Source organism: Cervus elaphus, chromosome 13, assembly GCF_910594005.1.
Source record: "Cervus elaphus chromosome 13, mCerEla1.1, whole genome shotgun sequence".
In the NCBI taxonomy this organism is placed as follows: domain Eukaryota; kingdom Metazoa; phylum Chordata; class Mammalia; order Artiodactyla; family Cervidae; genus Cervus; species Cervus elaphus.
The window spans coordinates 69808601-69828010 of NC_057827.1; the positions used below are offsets into that span (position 1 = coordinate 69808601).

Consider the following 19410-nt stretch of genomic DNA (forward strand, 5'->3'; position numbering starts at 1 on the left):
TGGGTGCTCGGGGTGGCGGGGCGACGCAGGGCTGGGCAGAGACTGAGGCTCTGGTCCTGCCTGAGCCCCTCGGGGCTGGGGCCAGGAGATGCTGCTACCCTCACGGTTTCTAGGATGCTTCAAGAGTGACTTCGTCACAGCGAGAGAAAAGCGCGTGGACGTCGCCAGAGAAGCCTGCACCCCCGGCAGAGAGGGACCCCTACACACCACAGCTGGGACCCACCGCCGCCAAATAAAGAGTGGCTTCAGGATGAGCCAAAAGCATGTTCTGTATTCAGACAAAAAGCATACGTGGCTCTCAGACTTTGTAATTAAAAATTGTGAAAGGCGAGCTTGCTTTGAGAAGGATCGGAAGCAGCAGCGCCCACAGTGGCCACGTCCTGGGCTGGGGGGTGGGGAGGGGACGACGGGTGTCTCGACACCCTGTGTCACCCCGGTGACAGGACGGCCGGAGCGGGGGGCGCGGTGCAAGGCACCCCCAGTCCTGGTGCCAGAGTCCCGAGTGGGTCTCCGGGCATTTGCACTTGACATAAATTACATGGCAGTTAGACACAGGGGACTCGAGAAGCGTTTTAGCAACATGGGTCTTAAGGGTGGTTGAAATGCAGTAACTGTATGTTGTCTTTCTGTAATAATTTAATGCCTAGTGGCTACTTGACTGATGGTGTAAACCGTATTGCTAGGTTCTTAAATGCTGAGTGAAATTAACTAGAAATGACAGTGCTGTTTTCCTCTTCAGTTCTTAAACATTTAAAATTAAATGATGGTGTTAAATGTTACTTTAGGTCACAAATAAATGCAAATAAAATTTTTATTGAAGTCCAGTTGATTTCTAATATCGTGTTAGTTTCAGGTGTATAGCAAAGTGCTTCGATTATACATATATATGTATATATGTATGCCTATGTTCTTTTTAAATTATTTTCCATTATAGTAAATCCTTGTTTATCAAGGAAATTTTAATTACGTTTATTTACATGTGGCGCTAGTGATAAAGACTCCACATGCAATGCAGGAGGCCCCAGGTTCAATCCCTGGTTTGGGAAAATCCCCTGGCGGAGAAAATGGCAACCCACTCCAGTATTCTAGCCTGCAGAATCCCATGGACGGAGGATCCTAAGGGCTACAGTCCAGGGGGTCACAAAGAGTCAGACATGACAGAGCGCACACACACATTTGACTCTAAATTTGTATGCTAAGTTTAAAAAAATTAGGTTGTTTTAAGATGATTCTGTCACAGCCATATTTAAACGTTTTGATAGACTTTTAAATAATTACAGAATAAAAGTTATCTCAGTTATGTATTTTATTCTGCTTTTCCCAGAAAACATCTCTGATAGATTTAATGCTTCTGTTCTGAATTAAAAAGTAGAATAAAATTGTCTCTCTCCCTCTCTGTGTGTGGGTGCTGTTTATTCAGTTCAGTTCAGTCACTCAGTCGTGTCCAACTCTTTGCGACCCCAGGGCCCGCAGCACACGAGACCTCCCTATCCATCACCAGCTACTCCCAGAGCTTGCTCAAACTCACGTCCATCAAGTTGGTGATGCCATCCAACCATCTCATCCTCTGTCGTCCCCTTCTCCTGCCCTCAATCTTTCCCAGCATCAGGGTCTTTTCCAATGAGTCAGCTCTTCGCATTAGGTGGCCAAAGTATTGGGAGTTTCAGCTTCAACATCAGTCCTTCCAATGAATATTCAGGGCTGGTTTCCTTTAGGATAGACTGGTTTGATCTTGCAGTCCAAGAGACTCAAGCGTCTCCTCCAACACCATAGTTCAAAACATCAATTCTTCGGCGTTTAGCCTTCTTTATGGTCCAACTCTCACATCCATACATGACTACTGGAAAAACCATAGCTTTGACTAGACGGACCTTTGTTGGCAAAGTAATGTATCTGCTTTTTCACGTGCTTTCCAGGTTGGTCATCGGGTGCTGTTTGTAGACATTGGTTTTTTAGTTGCTCATGTTTGCTACCCACCCCCCCAGCCCCACAAAGGAACCAGGATGGTCATCAGAAGCGCAGGGGACTCGGCCTGTCTGGTGCGAGTCACTGATGGTGCATCTGAATTGTATTTCCGTGTTGTAACCCTCACCGCGTACTGGACCGGCTGCCTCCAGAGGAGGGCCTGAGGAGCGGCTGTGTGGCAGCCTGCACTGAGGAGACTCCCAGGGAGACCAGCCCGGCCTCAGCCTCCTTGGCTGCAGTCACTCACCCAGCATGTTGCAAGTGTGAGTGGGGGGCAGTGCCCGGCACTGACCAGGCTCCTCACAAATGCAGAAGTCAGCGCCTAATAACATCCAAAGGGCCGGTTCCTGAGCACCTCCTGCCTCCACGGGGACATGAAGCCGAGCCCCAGCACCAGCGGGAGTTTCAGCGGGAGGTGTCTGTAGGTAGGTGTCACATACCGGGGGGGGGGTGTCTTGCAGGGTCGCCCCTCCTTGAATGAGCCTGCGCTTTGATCCCCTCCGTCCCTCCCCTGAGGAGACCCACCTCTGTGACCGCCCTCATTGGAAGCCTGAACCCTGTGCAGAACGCCCCCCTCTGCTGGAGTGGACGAGCCTCATGTCAGAGCCCCGGCCACAGCTGCGGGCACTGGCTTGTGACGGCGTGGCCCATCTGCGGGGAAAGCGGAAGGCAGACAAGACTTGTTTTAAAAAGAAAGGAGCGTCCTAGTGTCTCCTTGCTGCCCCCCCAGGCCCAGCCACGGTGGCCAGACGTCAAGTACAGCCCTGGCCGGGGGGCGTCCCCTCTGGCAGGACACCTGCTGAGCCACCTGCACAGACCCAGCTCCCCACCCCAGTGAGGGGCTTCCGCAGAGAACGAGGACGGGCCTCCCATCAGCCAGAGCCCCGCTGCACCTGGGCCCAAACTCCAGACTCTGAGACATGGGCCAGAGGTCACCAGGGGACATGACTGCCCCGTCCAGGGGAGGTGGCCTTCTTCCTGGTCGTCATGCCCAGCCCCCACCTGGCTCCCCCCACTGCCTGGCGCAGGGTCGGCCCTGGACACACAGATGTGCTAAGGAGAGCCCTGTAGCCTGGACCCCTTTACTGAGTAATAGTAACAGTGAGCCAGTGTTACTTCCTGCTGGGCACGGCTCGTGGAGCTTCGTTCAGATGGCTGCCTGGCATCCTCGGAGGAGCTCAGCGGCCCCTCAGAGCACAGGGTCCAGGCGGGCCGGGCCAGGCAGGCCCCTGCGCCCAGGGTGCCCTGGAATCAGACCTGCCCTGATTGGCCCGGCCGGGTCCTGGGCCCGCCCCCCGGCAGGGAGGATGGATGCTGAGAGCCCAGGTCAGAGGCGTCCCGTTCAGTGCCTGATGCACAAGGCTACTGCGGGGAGGGGGGCCATCCGTGAACAGAGCTGGCAGGAACCCTGGGGGGGCAGACACGTATGCAGTAAGGAGTAGATGATACAAAAGGTCACCAGATGCTCAGCGCCGGGAAAATAAGCAAGTGCGGGGTTCGGGAGGGAGCGGATGGCAAAGATGCCTGACCCAGATCTGGGCAGAAGTGACTGAGGTCCTGGGGCTGCAGGGGGTCCGGCAGAGCCAAGATCAGCAGGATGGCCAGCGTGGTGGGACAATGGGAACCATGGGGGACAACGGTTTGGGGAGGTAGGCCAGGGCCTGGCAGGCCACCACACTGACCCTGGCTTTTCCCTTGAGTATGAGGGGGGGGCCACAGAGGCCTCTGAGCAAGGGAGGCCGTGGCCTGATCACTCTGCAGGTGGCCAGGGCTGGGGAGGCCCTGCTAAGCTCCTACCAGGACTCGGGATGGCAAGGAAGGCGGCGCGAAATAGCCTGTCCAGTCCAGGAGCCACTAGCCATTCGTGGCTATTTGTGTCTGTGTGTTCGTTGCTCAGTCGTGTCCAACTCTGTGACCCCGTGGACTGTAGCCCACCCAGCTCCTCTGTCCATGGAATTCTCCAGGCCAGAATACTGGAGTGGGTTGCCATGTCCTTCTCCAGGGGATCTCCCTGACCCTGGGATGGAACCCTGGTCTCTTGCATAGCAGGTAGATTCTTCACCATTTGAGCCACAGGGAAGGCCTTTGATCTTAGCCAAAAGGCCGAGAAGAGAGAAGTGTGGTTCTTTAAATTTCAGTAAATGTAAAGCGAAGTTAAAACTCAGTCCCTCGGTTGCACTTGTTCAGTCGCTCAGTCATGTCCGACTTTGCGAACTCCTGGACGGCAGCACGCCAGGCTTCCCTGTCCTTCACTACCTTCCAAAACGCTCAAACTCATGTCCATTGAGTCGGTGATCCAACCACCACCCAACCACCTCATCCTCAGTTGCCCCCTTCTCCTCCTGCCTTCAGTCTTCCCCAGCATCAGGGTCTTTTAGTGAGTCAGTTCTTCGCATCAGGTGGCCCAAGTACTGGAGCTTCAGCTAGTGCTCGGTTGCCCCAGCCCTCGTCAAATGCCCAACAGCCACGTGTGGTTCGTGGCTACTGTGTCAAGCATCACATATTTGAAACATTTCCGTCATCACAGGAAGTCCTTGGTGCCAGGCCAGGAGCTGCGGTGAGGTGTGTTCTTCCTTCTCTGGTCCCGGGGCTGGCAGTCAGAGTGTGTGAGTGTGGGCTCAGCAGCAGGTGGGCTGGGACAGAGCTCAGAGCTGAGGAGCGGATGCAAGAGGCTGTGTCCCTGGGAGGACAGATGGGTTGCTCAGGGGAGTCAGAACCTGGCCGGGTGGGGCAGGGATCCAGGAGATGCTCCGAGCCAGTCACAGCCACTCAGCTTTTCCCAGGATGTATGTCTGGCATAAGCTGAGGCCACATGGCCTCGAGCGCTGGAGATGTGGCTGGGCTGAGCTGAGCTCTGCTGTGAGCCTGCACTGCTCCCCAGACTCCAGACTTAGCGTGAGGAAAGGAGCGCAAACCATCTCACAGCTTTTTATCTGTCCAGGAGATCACGTGCTGAAATGGTACTTAGATATATCGGGTTCAGTAAGATATATTTGTTGTTGTCCAGTCCCTTACTCATGTCTGACTCTTTGTGACCCCATGGACTGCAGCATGCCAGGCTTCCCTGTCCTTCATTATCTCCCGGAGTTTGCGCAGACTTAACGTCTGTTGACTTGGTAATGCCATCCAACCATCTCATCCTCTGTCGTCCCCTTCTCCTCCTGCCCTCAATCTTTCCCAGCATCAGGGTCTTTTCCAGTGAGCTGGCTCTTCAAATCAGGTGGCCAAAGTATTGGAGCCTCAGCTGTAGCATCAGTCCTTCCAATGAGTATTCAGGGTTGATTTCCTTCAGGATTGACTGGTTTGATCTCCTTGCAGTCCAAGGGACTCTATTAAACAGCTTTAAAGGAAATTCTGGGACTTCCCTGGAGTTTCAGGGTCTAAGACTCTGTGCTTCCACTGCAGGGGGTCTGGGTTCAATCCCTGGTCAGAAAGGGAAGATCCCACATGCTGCAATGAAGGTCGAAGATCCTGTGTGCAGCCAAATAATTAAACATTTTTTTAAAAAAGGAAATCCAGACAGAGGCTGTAACATGGATAAACCTTGAGGACAGTGTATAAAGTAAAATACGCCAGAGAGAAAAGGACACACTCTGTGTGATTCCACTTATATGAGGCACATGCAGTCGGCAAACTCCCAGAGACAGGAAGCAGAGCAATGATTGCCAGGGGCTGCAGGAGAGGTTATTGTTTAGTGGGTATAGAATTCCAGCCTGGGAAGATGAGAAAGTTCCATGGCAATGGTCGTACAATAATGCGAATGTACTTCATGTTCCTGAGCTGTACACCTACGGTAGCTTACAGAAATTATTTTAGTATGTTTATTTTGCAAGGAGATCAAATCAGTCCATCCTGAAGGAAATCAACCCTGAATGTTCACTGCAAGGGCTGAGGCTGAAGCTGCAATCCTTTGGCCACTTAATGCCAAGAGCGGACTCACTGGAAAAGACACTGATGCTGGGAAAGATTGAAGGCAGGAGGAGAAGGGGGCGGCAAAGGATGAGATGGTTAGATAGCATCACCGACTCAAGGGACATGAGTTTGAGCAAACTCCGGAGATAGTAGAAGACAGAGGAGCCTGGCATGCTGCGGTCCATGGAGTGTCGAAGAGTCAGACACAGCTGAGTGACTAGACAGCAACAATGTATTTTGCCCCAGTTAAAAACAGTAATTTTTTTTTCTGATAAAATTTGCTGAAAAAAGAACAATAGTATGTATATCTGTCTTAGTAAGGTTAGTTCCCCCTGCTTCTTTTCACCTTTTTTTTTTTTACTGTAGCAACCAGACAATTTTAAACAACAATGTGGCTTTACTTTAGTTTCCTGGTTCTGTGTCCTGGTGGTTCCCAAAAGGTACGTCCACATCCTAAGCCTTCCTACCTGGGTGACCTGATTTGGAAGCAGAGACTTTGCAGAGGTGATTAAGATAAGGATATCAGGAAGAGATCATCCTGGATTTAAGGGTGTCCTTCGAAAGGGGAGGGAGACGAGACTGAGACACACAAGGGGAGGCCGTGCACAGACAGGTGGACACAGAAGCTGAAGTGACGCAGCATCTTCAAGCCAGGGGCCTCAGGAGCTGCCGGAAGCTGGGGAGAGGCCGGCGACAGCATCCAGAGGGAAGCAGCCATGCCTGTACCTCAGTCCCGACCTCTGACCTCCAGAGAGCACATTTCTGTGTTTGAAGGCCCCCAGTTTGTGGCCTTTTGTTCCAGCCACCACAGAAAACATACTCTGACGGGCTCCAGACTTAACGGTGAGTGAGGAGACGAGCAGGAGAGCTCACTGCATTTTGGATGAGATTGCGTCGATTCGCAGCCCTGAAAAAGGAGAAGGAGATTTATGTCTGATGGATCAGCAGCTTCTAGAATTAATCAATAAATGAAAATTTCCAGAGGCCCTACTAAAAGCCTCTTCCTGAATCCAATCTTCAGAGGCAAAGACATGGGCAGAGGCTTCAGTCTCTCTCACTGCGGCAGCCAAGTGGGCACTCGACGTGGGGTCCAGGGACTAGACCTCAGTTGAGGCCTCATGGCCAGTTTCCCCTCTCGAGCCTCAGCTTCTCCATCTGTGAAGTGGGATCGTGCTGCCTGCCCTGGCTGGCTCTTGGGGAATGGGTGTGCCAGACACAGGATGAGGTGGTCTGTGGTTTCTGAGCATCTCTGCAGACGGGGTCACAGTGCTGGATGAAGCCAGAGGCCTTGGGTGCGGCTTAGAGGGGCCGGCAGAGCCCAGCCCAGGTGAGCTCACCTCGGCTCTTCAGAAGGCAACTGTTTCCTCTGCAGCCCCGGCTGCGATGTGTCCCTTCGCACAGTTCCCTGCTCGGCGCCTGCCCCTCCCGGCCCTGTCCTGCAGAGCCGTGCGGGGGGTGGGGGCCGGCACAGACAGAGGCCCACCCCAGGGCTGAGTCCTCCCTGGGTGCGGCAGCTGGGTCTGCTGGCTCCAGGGTTTCTGCCGGCCTGGCCTTCCCCTCTGCACGCGGGACCAGCGCGGCGACCGTCGCGGGGGGCTGGGGGTGCTGCTCCTCTGGGTGCACTGGCCTTTGCCCACCTCCCCTCCCCCGCCCCCGCCCCGCGCCCTTCCTCCTGGACGGTTCTCAGGTCACGTGGTCCCAGCTGGGCCGGCCTGCAGGTGACTCCAGTGGGCGGGGATAACAGGCCCTCCTCTCCCAAAGGTCAAGTGGGGACCAAGAAATCCACGAAGAGAGAAAACCTTCGTCGACGGCGCCCGCAGTCGCGCTCCATACATAGTCAGGCGTGTCTGGCAGCCGGCGGTTTGCGGGAGGAAGGACGGAAGCCAGTCTGCAGGCAGGGACATGGGCCTGAGGGTTCAACAAACCTGACTGGCTGAGCCAGAGCAGACGTCTGCTTGGAGGTCTGCTTGGAGGTTCCGCACCGCACCCCACCCCCAGAAGGAAACGCCTGCTTTGAGCTCAGAGAGCCCCCTGTACAGAGGACCTGCCCCCAGCCTCCATTCTGTCCCCCGTCCAGCGGCAGCAGGCTCCCATTGCCTTACTCTGCCTGCAGTGCAGGAGACCTGGGTTCGATTCCTGGGTCAGGAAGATCCCCTGGAGGAGGGCATGGCAGCCCACTCCAGTATTCCTGCCTGAAGAATCCCATGGACAGAGGAGCCTGGAGGGATACAGCCCATGGGGTCGCAAAGAGTCAGACACGACTAACACTTTCCCTTTCAAGGTGAGGTGTTCTCCCAGAGGTGGGTTCCAGGGAGCTTGGGACCTGGGAGGTGGAATCCCGCTGAAGCCCCGGGCCAGGTGTTATGGGTGGATGAGAGGTGAGAAGCTCTTGCCTTCTGGACAGTGGGGTGCACAGATGTGATGTCTGGAACTGCTGCAGCCATTTCTGCTCCTATAAAGGGAGCCGGACTGAGGCCTGACCACACCCCCAGACAGAGACAGAAGGGAGAAAGCCACAGGAGAAAGCCTGACCATGGACCCGGGAGTGGGGAGGGGCAAGGCACACAGGGATTCCCAACCGGGACACGTTCGTTATTTGCTCATTCACACACTCATTCATTCATTCAGCTCCACTGACCTAGGGGAACCTGGGGTGGGTGGAAGGAGGAAGGGCCGGGTCTGTGCTCCAGGGCACTCGTGACGCTGGGAGACAGCTGGTCTCGCTGGATGAGGCTGGTGCCGTGGAGAGGCAGGAGAAGGCTGAGTCCTGAGGTGTCGGTGTGAGGCTGGCGCCGTCAGCATCCAGAGCTTAAACCCCCAACAGCTCCTGTTTGTGAGGGGGCTGCAGCCTGTGCCGATTCCAGGAGACCTGGCACCTGCAGGGCTACTTTTTCTGTCTTAAAACGAGTAAGCTATGCATCTGGCCGTGTGAGGAGCCCCAAATTTGTGTCCTTGAGCAAGTCAACACCCCCTCCCTGGAACCACAGCCATCTCAGGTGAAAAGAGGGGGTGACCAAGAGGTTGTAGACCCCCGGGCCTTCAGCATTCTGTACAAGGATGGCTGATGGGGAGATGGGGAGATGATCTCTCCGGAGGGGCCTGGCCACCTGCCTCCAGGCTGCTCTTGCGCTGGGAGCGCAGAGCTGAGGCAGCAGAATCCTCAGGAGAGAGAAGGACCAGGAGGACTGCCTGGAGGAGGCCAACTGTGCTGGACCATAAAGTGTGGGGCTAGGTGGATGGGGCAGGGATCTGAGAGAACATGACAGGGTCAGTCCAGGCCGTGAATCCACTCAGGACCTTGGGGGCGGGGGCACGGGGCAGAGGGGACCACAGCCCAGGCCTTCAGACCGCGAGAAGCCCCTCAGGCTCTGAGCCCTGCTGTAGACACCAGCCCTCCCCCGAGGGAGCTGGGGGAGCTTGCCCCGCCCGGTGGTCGCCATGGAGACTGGCTGAGCCCCTTCCCCGAGGAGGTGCCCCCAGGCGCTGGCACTGATCAGCGGTGCCCGGGGATCAGGGTGATACACGGGACTGGCACTCTTGAGACCTCTCCCAGCCACGGGCTCCTCCCAAGTTTCCCAGGGGCAGATGGGCAGCGTGATTATCCCCCCTTCCCAGGCGCAGTTGGGTCTGGATCTCTGGACTCCAGCAGGAACCTCCTGATTACAGGGGCGAGTGGACAGCTCAGGACTGGACGCGGTGCCTCCTCTTTCTCTCTCTCCCGCCCCCCGCCTTTAACACCCTGTCGTGACCACCAGGAGGACCTCACCTCAGCTGTGGGCAGGAAGGGGCCTCAGGGCCGCCTCTGTCTGTCCCCCGGTATCAGGGGCTCCGAAAGGGCCGTGAGCACTGGAGGAACGGGGTCCTGCTGGGGGAACAAGCCACCCCCAAGCTCAGCGGCACAGCCTAGTGGTCTGTGCTTGAGGCCAGCCTGGTCAGGGGTCTGGGCTGGGCACGCACACCTGGGGTGGCTTGTCCATGCTCCCGAACGTCTCAGGGGCGGGGGAATACCAGGGCTGGGGGCCTGCACCGTCCGGAGGCCTTTGCACTCACACGTCTGCAGGTGAAACTGGCTGTCAGCTGACCGTCTATGCAGGCTGCTCTGGACCGTCTCACCTGGGGACCGCTCAGGCCTCTCAGCAGCATGGCAGCCAGGTGCCGAAGAGTGAGCTTCCCAAGAGAGCCAGGCGGAAGCAGGATCAGCCCGTGAGAGCTGGCTTCTCATAGAGTCACACAGCGTCACTTCCACTGTAGCCCAGGCCTGCCCTGATTCACAGGGAGGGGACAGAGACACTTATCTTTGTTGGGAGGAGTGTCAAAGTCACTTGGTAAGAAGAATGTGGTGGTAGTGGTGGTGGGGTGGGGCGGGGCGGGGGGGAGATACTGAAGCTGCCATCTTTGGAAACTGTAAGCTGGGCCTGCAGCGGGGCTGGTCCTGAGACCACCCAGCTGCCACCCATCTTTCCCCCTGAGATGACGGTTCGCACTCTGGACCACACCACACCTCCACACCTGCAGCTCCACACCTGCGGCTTTGCAGCACATGTTCCAGTGAGGCCTGAGGCCTCCCAGCAGCCATCTCTGCTTGGCCAGCATCACCCCACCGTAATCCAGGTGTGGCACCCCTGGGGATTCCTGCTGGGAGGTATGACTGCCCTCTGTTCCAAACCATCTTTTCAAGGGTGCTAGGCTAGCAGATTGCCACATATGGGATGCTCATACACTGGGGTGTAACATGGCCAGTCACGAAGAAGGTTTGGAAGTTTCTTATAAAACTAAATATGCCCCTTGCTCTATAACCCGGCAGTTCCAGTCCTAGGTATTCACCTGAGAGAGGAAAATGTATGTCCCCCACTTCTTTCCAACTGTGGTGCTGGAGAAGACTCTTGAGAGTCCCTTGGATTGCAAGGAGATGAAACCAGTCTATCCTAAAGGAAATCAGTCCTGAATGTTCATTGGAAGGACTGATGCTGAAGCTGAAGCTTTGGTCACGTGATGCAAAGAGCTGACTCATTGGAAAAAACCCTGATGCTGGGAAAGATAGAAGGCAGGAGGAGAAGGGGACGACAGAGGACAAGATGGTTGGATGGCATCGCCGACTCAATGGACATAAGTTTGAGCAAGCTCTGGGAGATAGTGGAGGACAGAGGAGCCTGGTGTGCTGCAGTCCATGGGGTCGCAAAGAGCAGGACACGACTGGACAACAACAACATGTTCCCCAAAGACTTGTAGGAGAAAGGTTAGATCAGATTTATTCACAGTAAACAAAGTGGAAGCAGCCCAAGTCCCCGTCAATAGGAGGAAGGCGACAACAGGGGTGCAAACTTCTAGTTGCATGAAAGGTGCCAGGCACACAGGTAGACACCTGTGGTTCCATTTTACGTAAAATGCTTGAGCACCCAAAGCTCATCTACAGTGAAACCAAAGGAGACAGCAAAACAACGTGGCTGGGCGACTGCCTGAGAAGGCACGTGAGGGAATTCTGTGCTGTGACGGGAGGTTTCCATTTTCTGATGGGGCTTTCAGTGACACAGCTGTGAGAATGTATCAGAACGCACCAAATGGTCTCCTTAGGATGTATGCGGGCACTTTCCTGGAGGCCCAGTAGTTAAGACTCCCGGCTCCCAGTGCGGGGGTGGAGGGGGAGGGTTTGAACCCTAGTCAGGGAACTAGGTCCCACAAGCCTCAGGGAAGACCCCGGCGTGCTGCAGCTAAGACTGGGCACGTCCGAGTAAATAAACAAAATTTAAAAAAAGAAAATTTTTTTTTTTAATATTTATTTATTTTATTTATTTATTTGGCTGTTCCCAGCCTTAGCTGCAGCATGTGGGATCAAGTTCCCTGACCAGGGATTGAACCCTGGCCCCCTGCATTGGGAGCACAGAGTCTTAGCCTCTAGACCACCAGGGAAGTCCCAAAAAAAGAAAATTTAAAAATTAAAAAAAAATAAAATTTGGAAAAAGAAAATTTAAAAATAAAATTAAAAAAAAAAAAACAAACACGTGCATTCTACGTTGTGTAGGTTTTTTCCTAAAAAAGAAGGAAATCAGGAATTGCACTCAGCATTCAGGAACGCTGGGGGCCTAGGGCACTCCTGCGGGCTCAGACTTCTCCAGCAGAACCCAGGCTTCACAACAGAACAAACAAACAAACAAAAAAACTAGAGGGCGGAGCTTCTCGCTGCAGCTCCCCCCCTCCCCCCCGCTCCTCGCCCCCGGCCCACCCCCGGCCCCTTCCCACCCCGCGTGCCGCCGTTTTCCCATTTGAGCGAGCGGTTCCCCGAGCTCAGTGAAGCCGGGCAGCGCCAGTTCTAGAAAGGAAAAGCCCCTGAAAATCTGATAAATGCCATTTCAGAACGGAAGCCCGAGAGGGTGTGGCCGGCCGCGGAGAGCGAGGCCGGCCGCTCAGGGGTCGGCCCGGGGGGTCTGGATGCCAGGCTTCCCCGCCCCGGGGGTGCGCCGGCCGGGAGAAGGCCCGAGAATGCCCACGCTGCTCCGGCCGGGCTGGCGGGCGGTGCCCAGGCTAGGGGCACGCGCGGTGGGGCCGGCGGGAAATTGGGGAGTCCTGGCCGCACGGCCTGTATTTACCCTCCCCCCTCCCTGCCCTTCCGCGGGAGCAACGCCTGCGTGGCCTGGGCCGACTGGTCAGGTCGCCCTCCGGACCCGAGGGATGCCACCCAAGTACCGCTTCCCGGCCCCTCCCGGGCAGGCCGGCTTCCTAACCCCTTCCTCCCTCCCTCCCTTCCTCCTTCTCAGGCCCTCTCGGGACTGGGGCCGCTGCCGCCTCCCACCATCCCTGAAGACTGCGCAGGATCAAAGGGAAACCTCTGATCCCGGTCTCCCCCAAAGGGCTGCCTCTGGACACAGACAACCACAGACATTTTCAGTAAAAAGATGGATGCTTTAAAACCACGGTAAAATCGGGCCCCACTGTCCACTGGAGACACAAGGCTGTGTGGTTTGTTGGGTACCATGCTTTTCTTCCTGCAGTTCCTCCACTGGGGTGATCCCAGTTGCCATGTGAATGCCACTCTTGCAGGGGTCCCCTGATCCCTGGCCCACCTGGCCCACCCTCCTCACCTAGCTAGCCTCCTAGGCTAGCCTCCTGTCTCAGCTGCTGCAGGCCCTGGGCTCACCTGTGCAGGGGCGTTCTCCCCTTGCCCAGCCTTGCACCCAACATCAGTGGTTCTCAATAAATCCTGGCTCCAGTAGTCATGTATGGATGTGAGAGTTGGACCATAAAGCAAGCTGAGTGCTGAAGAATTGATGCTTTTGAACTGTGGTGTTGGAGTAGACTCTTGAGAGTCCCTTGGACTGCAAGGAGATCCAACCAGCCAATCCTAAGGGATATCAGTGCTGAATATTCATTGGAAGGACTGATGCTGAAGCTGAAACTCCAATACTTTGGCCACCTGATGTGAAGAACTGACTCATTGGGAAAGACCCTGATGCTGGGAAAGACTGAAGGTAGAAGAACAGGATGACCGAGGCTGAGATGGTTGGATTGCGTCACTGATGCAATGGATATGAGTTTGAGTAAGCTCCGGGAGTTGGTGATGGACAGGGAAGCCTGGTGTGCTGCAGTCCATGGAGTTGCAAAGAGTCGGACACGACTAAGTGATTGAACTGAACTGAACCCTCCCAGACTGTGTGTGATGCCTCAGTGACTCCAAATAGCAGGAGTTTAGCATTTAGCGTGTTTTTTTTTCTTCCCCACTCTTCATTGACCAGGGACGTCAGTCACTGCTCCATCTGCGCCTTGGGGGCTGTACAGTGGCCCCAGCCTCTGTCTCGACCTACAGGCTGCCTGCTGATGTCTCAGGGTTAGAACAGGGGCTTGGAAGGTGCAAAGGAGACAGAAACAGAGGAGGGCAGGAGGATGGAGAGACAGAGACAGGCAGAGAGAGTGAGGAGGCGGCCACAGCTGCCTTTCCAGAATGGAAGATCACTTACCCGGGATGAGGAGGGAGGAACCCCTAGTCCTGCCTATGGGGTGGGGTGCCCACTGGCCCCCCAGGCACGGCCTCACGCCTCCAGGACCCAGGCTGGTCAGGCAGGCTGTTGGCTACAGGGATGTGCAAACGTGTTGCCCGCCTCCAGGTTTATGGGAAGGACAGATGAAGGCTTCGCTGCCCCTGCAGAGGCTTCCCCACCACAAAGGCATCAACTCCTGGCTCTGCGGGTGCCTACACACAGAGACCCAGGGCCTGCCATTTGTTCCTAAAGCTGAATGAACGCCTCTTCCCCAGGAGGCAGCAAGCAGACCTCCGAACGTGCAGGGCCTCAGCTGCGACATCTATAAAATGGAAACAGCGGCACTTCTCTTGGGAGTCATGGTGAGAGTCAGAGGACTGAAGGAGACAGGATGCCTGGGATCCTCAGGGGGGATGGACAGATGGACAGATGTTTGCCGGTCTCAGTGGGAGGCCGTGGGTGAGGATGGGCGCTCCGCCCAGCTGCCCGGAGGAGGGTGCCTCGCTGTGCTTCCAAGAGGGTCCCCGGGTATGATGGATGATTGCCCTTTTCTCTTTTCGTCATCGCTTCAGATTCATTCCCACCCGAGGACTTTTGCCTGGAGTATCCTCGTGTCCCCAGCTGCTTTGCAGTTGGCTCCTTTCTGTTGCAGATCTCAGCTCACTTGCCTGCCTCAGAGTTGACCCCATTACCTTGCCTCTGCCAGTGGGGATCGTGTGTGCCTGCTCAGTCACTCAGTCGTGCCTGACTCTTGCAACCGCATGGGCTGTAGCCCACCAGGTTCCCCTTGGTTGTGAGATTTTCCAGGCAAGCATTTCCTTCTCCAGGGGATCTTCCCAACCCAGGGATCCAACCCAAGTCTCCAGCTTGGCAGGCTGATTCTTTACCACTGAGCCACCTAGGCATCATTGAGCACTGCAGAAGCAAGAGCAGGTATCTTCTGTATCCTGTTTACCAGCGCATGTTGCCTCTTATGTGGACCACTGGCAGTTCAACAGATATTTGTTGAGAGAATAAAAGAATGAGATAATAGGGCCTGAATAGCTTGGCAGCAGTGGGGATGTAGGAGGGGTGGCTCGAGCAATCGTAAAGACGTCCACTTTTGGCCACCCATCGGAAAAGGGCATGAGCATCCCAGGCCCCTCACTTGCTTCCATGATGGGTGAGTGGAAGGAACAGTCACCGAGCCCAGAGTCACGGACGGAGGAGGAAGCCTCGCTCAGCCTGCTCCTCCTCCTCTGCAGCACTGTGGTCACAGCTGCCCGCCATGCCCAGTCTAAGGCGGCTGTTGAGGAGCAGGTCACATCCAAGCTGCGGTGTGGCTGACCCAGTGAGGGAGTGTGGAGGGGTGGTTTGATTGACTGCTGGTCTCTCTCTGCCCAGTAATTGCTGTGTCACTTTAGGAGAGTCCCCACTTTTAGCTCAACTTCGCGTTTATAAATGAAAGCAAAGGAGCTGGACCTTCCTGTGAAAATCTAGGGGCATTCACTTCCTCCTGGGTGACTCAGTAATTGCAGGGTTAAAATGGCTGCTGGTGCTGGGGTGGTGACATCTGAACAGCTCAGCAGCTGGAAAGCAAGTGTGTGGGGGGTGGGGGGTGGGGCTGGCGCAGAAAGCCCTCCTGGCTGATCATGCCCCTTGGGACCTCTGCAGGCACCGGGGTGGGGTGGGGAAGACGACGTTCTCCCAGGCTGGTGGCAGGCAAGGAAAGCTGAGCCTTGCCCAGTGCATCAGCACGTCCTCTGGGCTGGCTGCTGAGTCAGGCCCGCAGAACCGCGATGCAGCAGGATGGGGCCCAGCAGCACGGCCTGACCTGGAAGTACTGCCCTTCGGGCTGGGCTGGAGGTCATGGTACCGCGCGGCCAGGGGTGTGCCCTGGCGATGGCTGCCGGGTGGGGTCCGACAGCAGAGGTGGCATCTCTGTTTTTGCCAGGAAGTAGGGGTTAAGTAAGCAGCCCACCCCGATTGTGAGCCTGCGGTGCGGTTCCTGCGAGGCCTTGGTGGCCGAGGGGAGAGCCTGGACAGTGCGTTTGAGCTCGGGCCCTCTAAGACCCGATGGCCCAGGGACGAGGGAACGAGACGATGGGCAGGGCATGGGGGCCTGGGAGCCAGGTCTCCACCAAAGATTGGCTTTTTCTGGACAGTGGCCTCCTGGCTTAGCCTAGCGCCTCTGGACCCTTTCCTTTGGTGGGGCTGGCGAAAGCTCCCCTAGCCCACCCCGCCTCAAGGGTTCTGGACAGATTTAAGTGAGCACATAAAGCATGAGAATAAACATTATTCCTGCTACGTGAGAGCGTGAGTCGGCGCGCCCGGGAGGGAAAGGCCCAGGCGTGGTGCTGACCGGCATGCTCTCCTAGCGCCTTCCTCAGGCCCCCTTCTGCCCCGTACCCGCGCGGGGCCGCCCCAGGAGGGCCCCCTCCCCGCCCCCGGGCCGGGGACCGCATCTCCATCCCCGAGGCGCGCTCCGCCCGCCCCGCCCCGGGCCGCCCCGCCCCGCCCCACGGCGGCGGGGCAGGTGACGTCACGGAGGCGCGCGGCATGATGGGGCGGGAGCTCCGAGCCGGGGGAGGGACGCGGAGACGCCATTTTCGGCGGCGCGAGCGGCGGAGCCGGAGCCTGCCGGGCGCGGAGCTGCAGCTGCGAGGAGCAGCAGCGGGAGACAGCGCGCGCGGGCGGCCGAGGATGCTGCGGGGCGGCCGCGCCAGCGCCCATCGCTCGTGACCGCGGCGCCGCGCCTGAGGCGGCTGAGGCGGCGGCCCCCGGCGGCCCCGGCTCCGCCCACGCGCCCGCACCCTCCCGGTGCTGACAGCGCGAGCGCGCAGACCCGCGGGAGCAGCACGGTGAGTCGGCGGCCGGCCCGGGCCCCCCGCCGCGCCCGTGTCCCCCCGCCGGCCGCGGTCCTCGGGCAGGCTCGTGCGCTTTCCCCCCGCCCGCCCTCCAGGGCCGCTGCCCCTGCAGGCCCCGGCCCCCTCCCGCCGCGGCTTCTGCGGGTCCCGGCGCCCTTCGCCCGCCCACCTCGCCCCGGCCCCGCCCGGCCAGCATCTCAGTCCCGGCCCTGCATCCCCGGCCCGGCCCCGCCGCGGGGACAGCTGGGGTCCCGGGAGCCGCCCCGGGAGGGGGCCCGGGGCGCGCGGGGAGGGGGCGGTCGGCCCGGCTGGCTTTGTCCGAGCTCGTCCCCTTCCTTCCGGCCTCCGCCCTCTCCCGCGGCACCGCCCTGGGCGGACGCGCCTGTCACGCTCCCGGGCTGGCGGCCGGAGGCTCGGAAGCGTGCTTGGTCCCTCCGGAGAGGCCGGCTGGACCCCGCCCGCCCGCGACCCCTTTCTTCCAGTGACAGACCCTCAACGCCTCACCCACAGCGTTCGCCTAGGTTGGAGTTGCGCCTGCTTAACCTGCAGCATCGCTGCCCCGGAATACGTACTCTGGTCACATTTGCTGCACATTTTTCTTTAAAAAATGAAAAGATTTGTAGAGCCAGGCAGTTTTGTATTAAAGATTATGTATTGTTGCTTTTTTCAACCTTTTCCTTAAGCAACATATTCAGAGTTTGCATATTAACCGTTTGATAAGGAGTTCTTGGAAAAAAATGTTTTTCTAAAAGTGTGAGAGCAGAACATTTGTGATACACCATTTAAATTGCTGTGTGAAGGGTCAGTTGGTTCTTTGATTCTTTGCATGGGTTAAATTTTTAGACTTTTCTTTGTAGAGCATGACTAAGCCATTGATCGGAATAATTAGCTCAGTATATACATTGTAATAGTTCAGTGAATAGTTCCATTAGAAATTGGAACAGCGTCCTTAAATCTCATAATCTTATTTAGGATGACCCTCTTTCAGGGACTGGCAGCAAGACTTGTTAAGGTGGGAAATTTGATCCGTTGTTCTGTTTTCTAGGTACTTCTAAGAGTACAGACATACTAAATGCTAAAAATTCCAAATTGTGTGGGATTGTATGTGGGGGGAGGACCCTCTCTTGAGAGCCAGTTTCTCCGAGTCATCCAAGGATGCAGCCTCATGTTGCAGACGCGTCTGGCCACCCTGTGCTGTCATGACATGACAGGGGGGTGGTCACCTCACTGTGTCCTGGCTCGGTCACCTAGCTTGGCAATGTTTTCTAAGAGTACTGTCTACAGTGCATAGTGAAGAAAGGCATGCATGGGAATCGCCAGCAAGGAGGAGGGAGGAGAAGGCTCTGAGGAGAGGCACCTAATACCTAAAATATTTTATAGTAAGTAAAAGCTTAACTGCAGTTACTTACATTTTACTTTGTTTTAAAAAAATTATACCTTCTTAAGCATGTTTCATAATGTTGAAAAATAAGTCAATGTGTAGCTTTCCATGTAGGGCTATAAACTATCTCAGACTATAATTCTATAAAAAGAAAACTAGAAATAGAAAAATGAAAAGTTAAATAAACTGTAGGGTTCATGTAACCTGGAGTGTAAGTGAAATATAAGAAAGCAGAACTTTATAAATATATGATCAGTACAAAAGTGCTGGGAAATTTAAATGTCAGCTTTGTGGCCTGGGATAAACGTGATTAGCCCGTTAAGATGCGAAGGCACGGTCTTACGTGTCCTTTGAGAACCGGCTGAGTGGTAGGTGCTCTACTGACGAGTCGCTGTCCTGGGGGCAGACACAGACGGCAGTAAACGTGTGCTGAGTGCTCCGGTGCAAGTTAGTCTGGCTGTGAGACTTGAAAAGTGGGGCGGGCCTGGGAGTGGTGATGCTGCAGATTGGGAAGGGGCGAGGTTGAGGCAGGAGAGGCAGTGTGTGCAGAGGGCTCGGGGCGCTCCTGAGGACACAGCTTCCGAGTTACCAGGCAGGGCGAGAGGAGCCTGGGAGCAGAAGAATTAGAGAGGGACTGACGGGGAAGGGTGGGGCTGCAGGCGGTTTTCAGCGCGTCCCTCCTCTGCTAAAGTTCTCCCAGTGTTCTGAAGTGCCCCAGCCCATCTTTCCCCCTCATCGTCTGTCTTGCCCTCATCCAGGTATGTCCAGGCGCATCCGGAGTCTCCTTCTTTGGGTGTCAGTGTGTCCTCAGTTCCCCAAGCACTCCTTGGCATGTCTCACTATTTGCAATACTACCTCATTTTACTTATTATTATTTTTCTTTCTTTCTTTTTTTTTGCCATACCACTTGACTTTTGGGATCTTAGTTCCCCGACCAGGGATCGAACTGGGCCCTTGGCAGGGAGAGCATGGAGTCCTGACCACTGGACCGCCAGGAAATTCCCTACTTAATCATTTTCTTGTTTAGTTTATCATCTGTCTCCTCCACTTACATCCACAGTCTCCACGAGGGCGCTGGTGTGTTCAGTGTCGCTCCTTGGCATGTAATGTGAATAACGCATCTAGGATCACTTCCTTGTCTTTCACTTGGGTGAAAATGGGAGGAGGTGGTGAGCGTGGGTTTGGGTCAGTTAAATCCACAGTGCTCATGGGTGGCCAAGTGGATTGGTAGTCAGTCGGAGATCAGGTCTGGAACTCAAGACAAAGAGTTAGGCTGGAGATGAAGATTTGGGAGCATCTGACCTTTGGTAGTGATTGCGGAGTACCCTAGGATAGG

At 56.0% G+C, this 19410-nt stretch overlaps 2 protein-coding genes across 3 annotated transcripts in view; both read left to right on the top strand.

The window, feature by feature from the left end:
• Positions 1–1394, top strand: part of LOC122706480 (cytochrome c oxidase assembly factor 8) — a 28342-nt gene extending 26948 nt beyond the window's left edge. The window contains exon 6 of the mRNA XM_043921645.1: positions 114–1394. Within this exon, the coding sequence (XP_043777580.1) occupies positions 114–601 (488 nt within the window). The 3' untranslated portion in view covers positions 602–1394. The remainder of the gene's footprint in view (positions 1–113) is intronic.
• A 14999-nt stretch (positions 1395–16393) lies between these two features.
• The window catches only part of KLC1 (kinesin light chain 1), a 63566-nt gene continuing 60549 nt past the window's right edge, over positions 16394–19410 (top strand). Inside the window, exon 1 of one of the 2 annotated variants that reach the window (XM_043921723.1) lies at positions 16394–16687. The gene's annotated coding sequence lies outside the window, so the exon portion shown is untranslated. Of the gene's footprint in view, positions 16688–17771; positions 18073–19410 lie in introns of those variants that run through there. The other variant, XM_043921724.1, reaches the window with a different exon arrangement.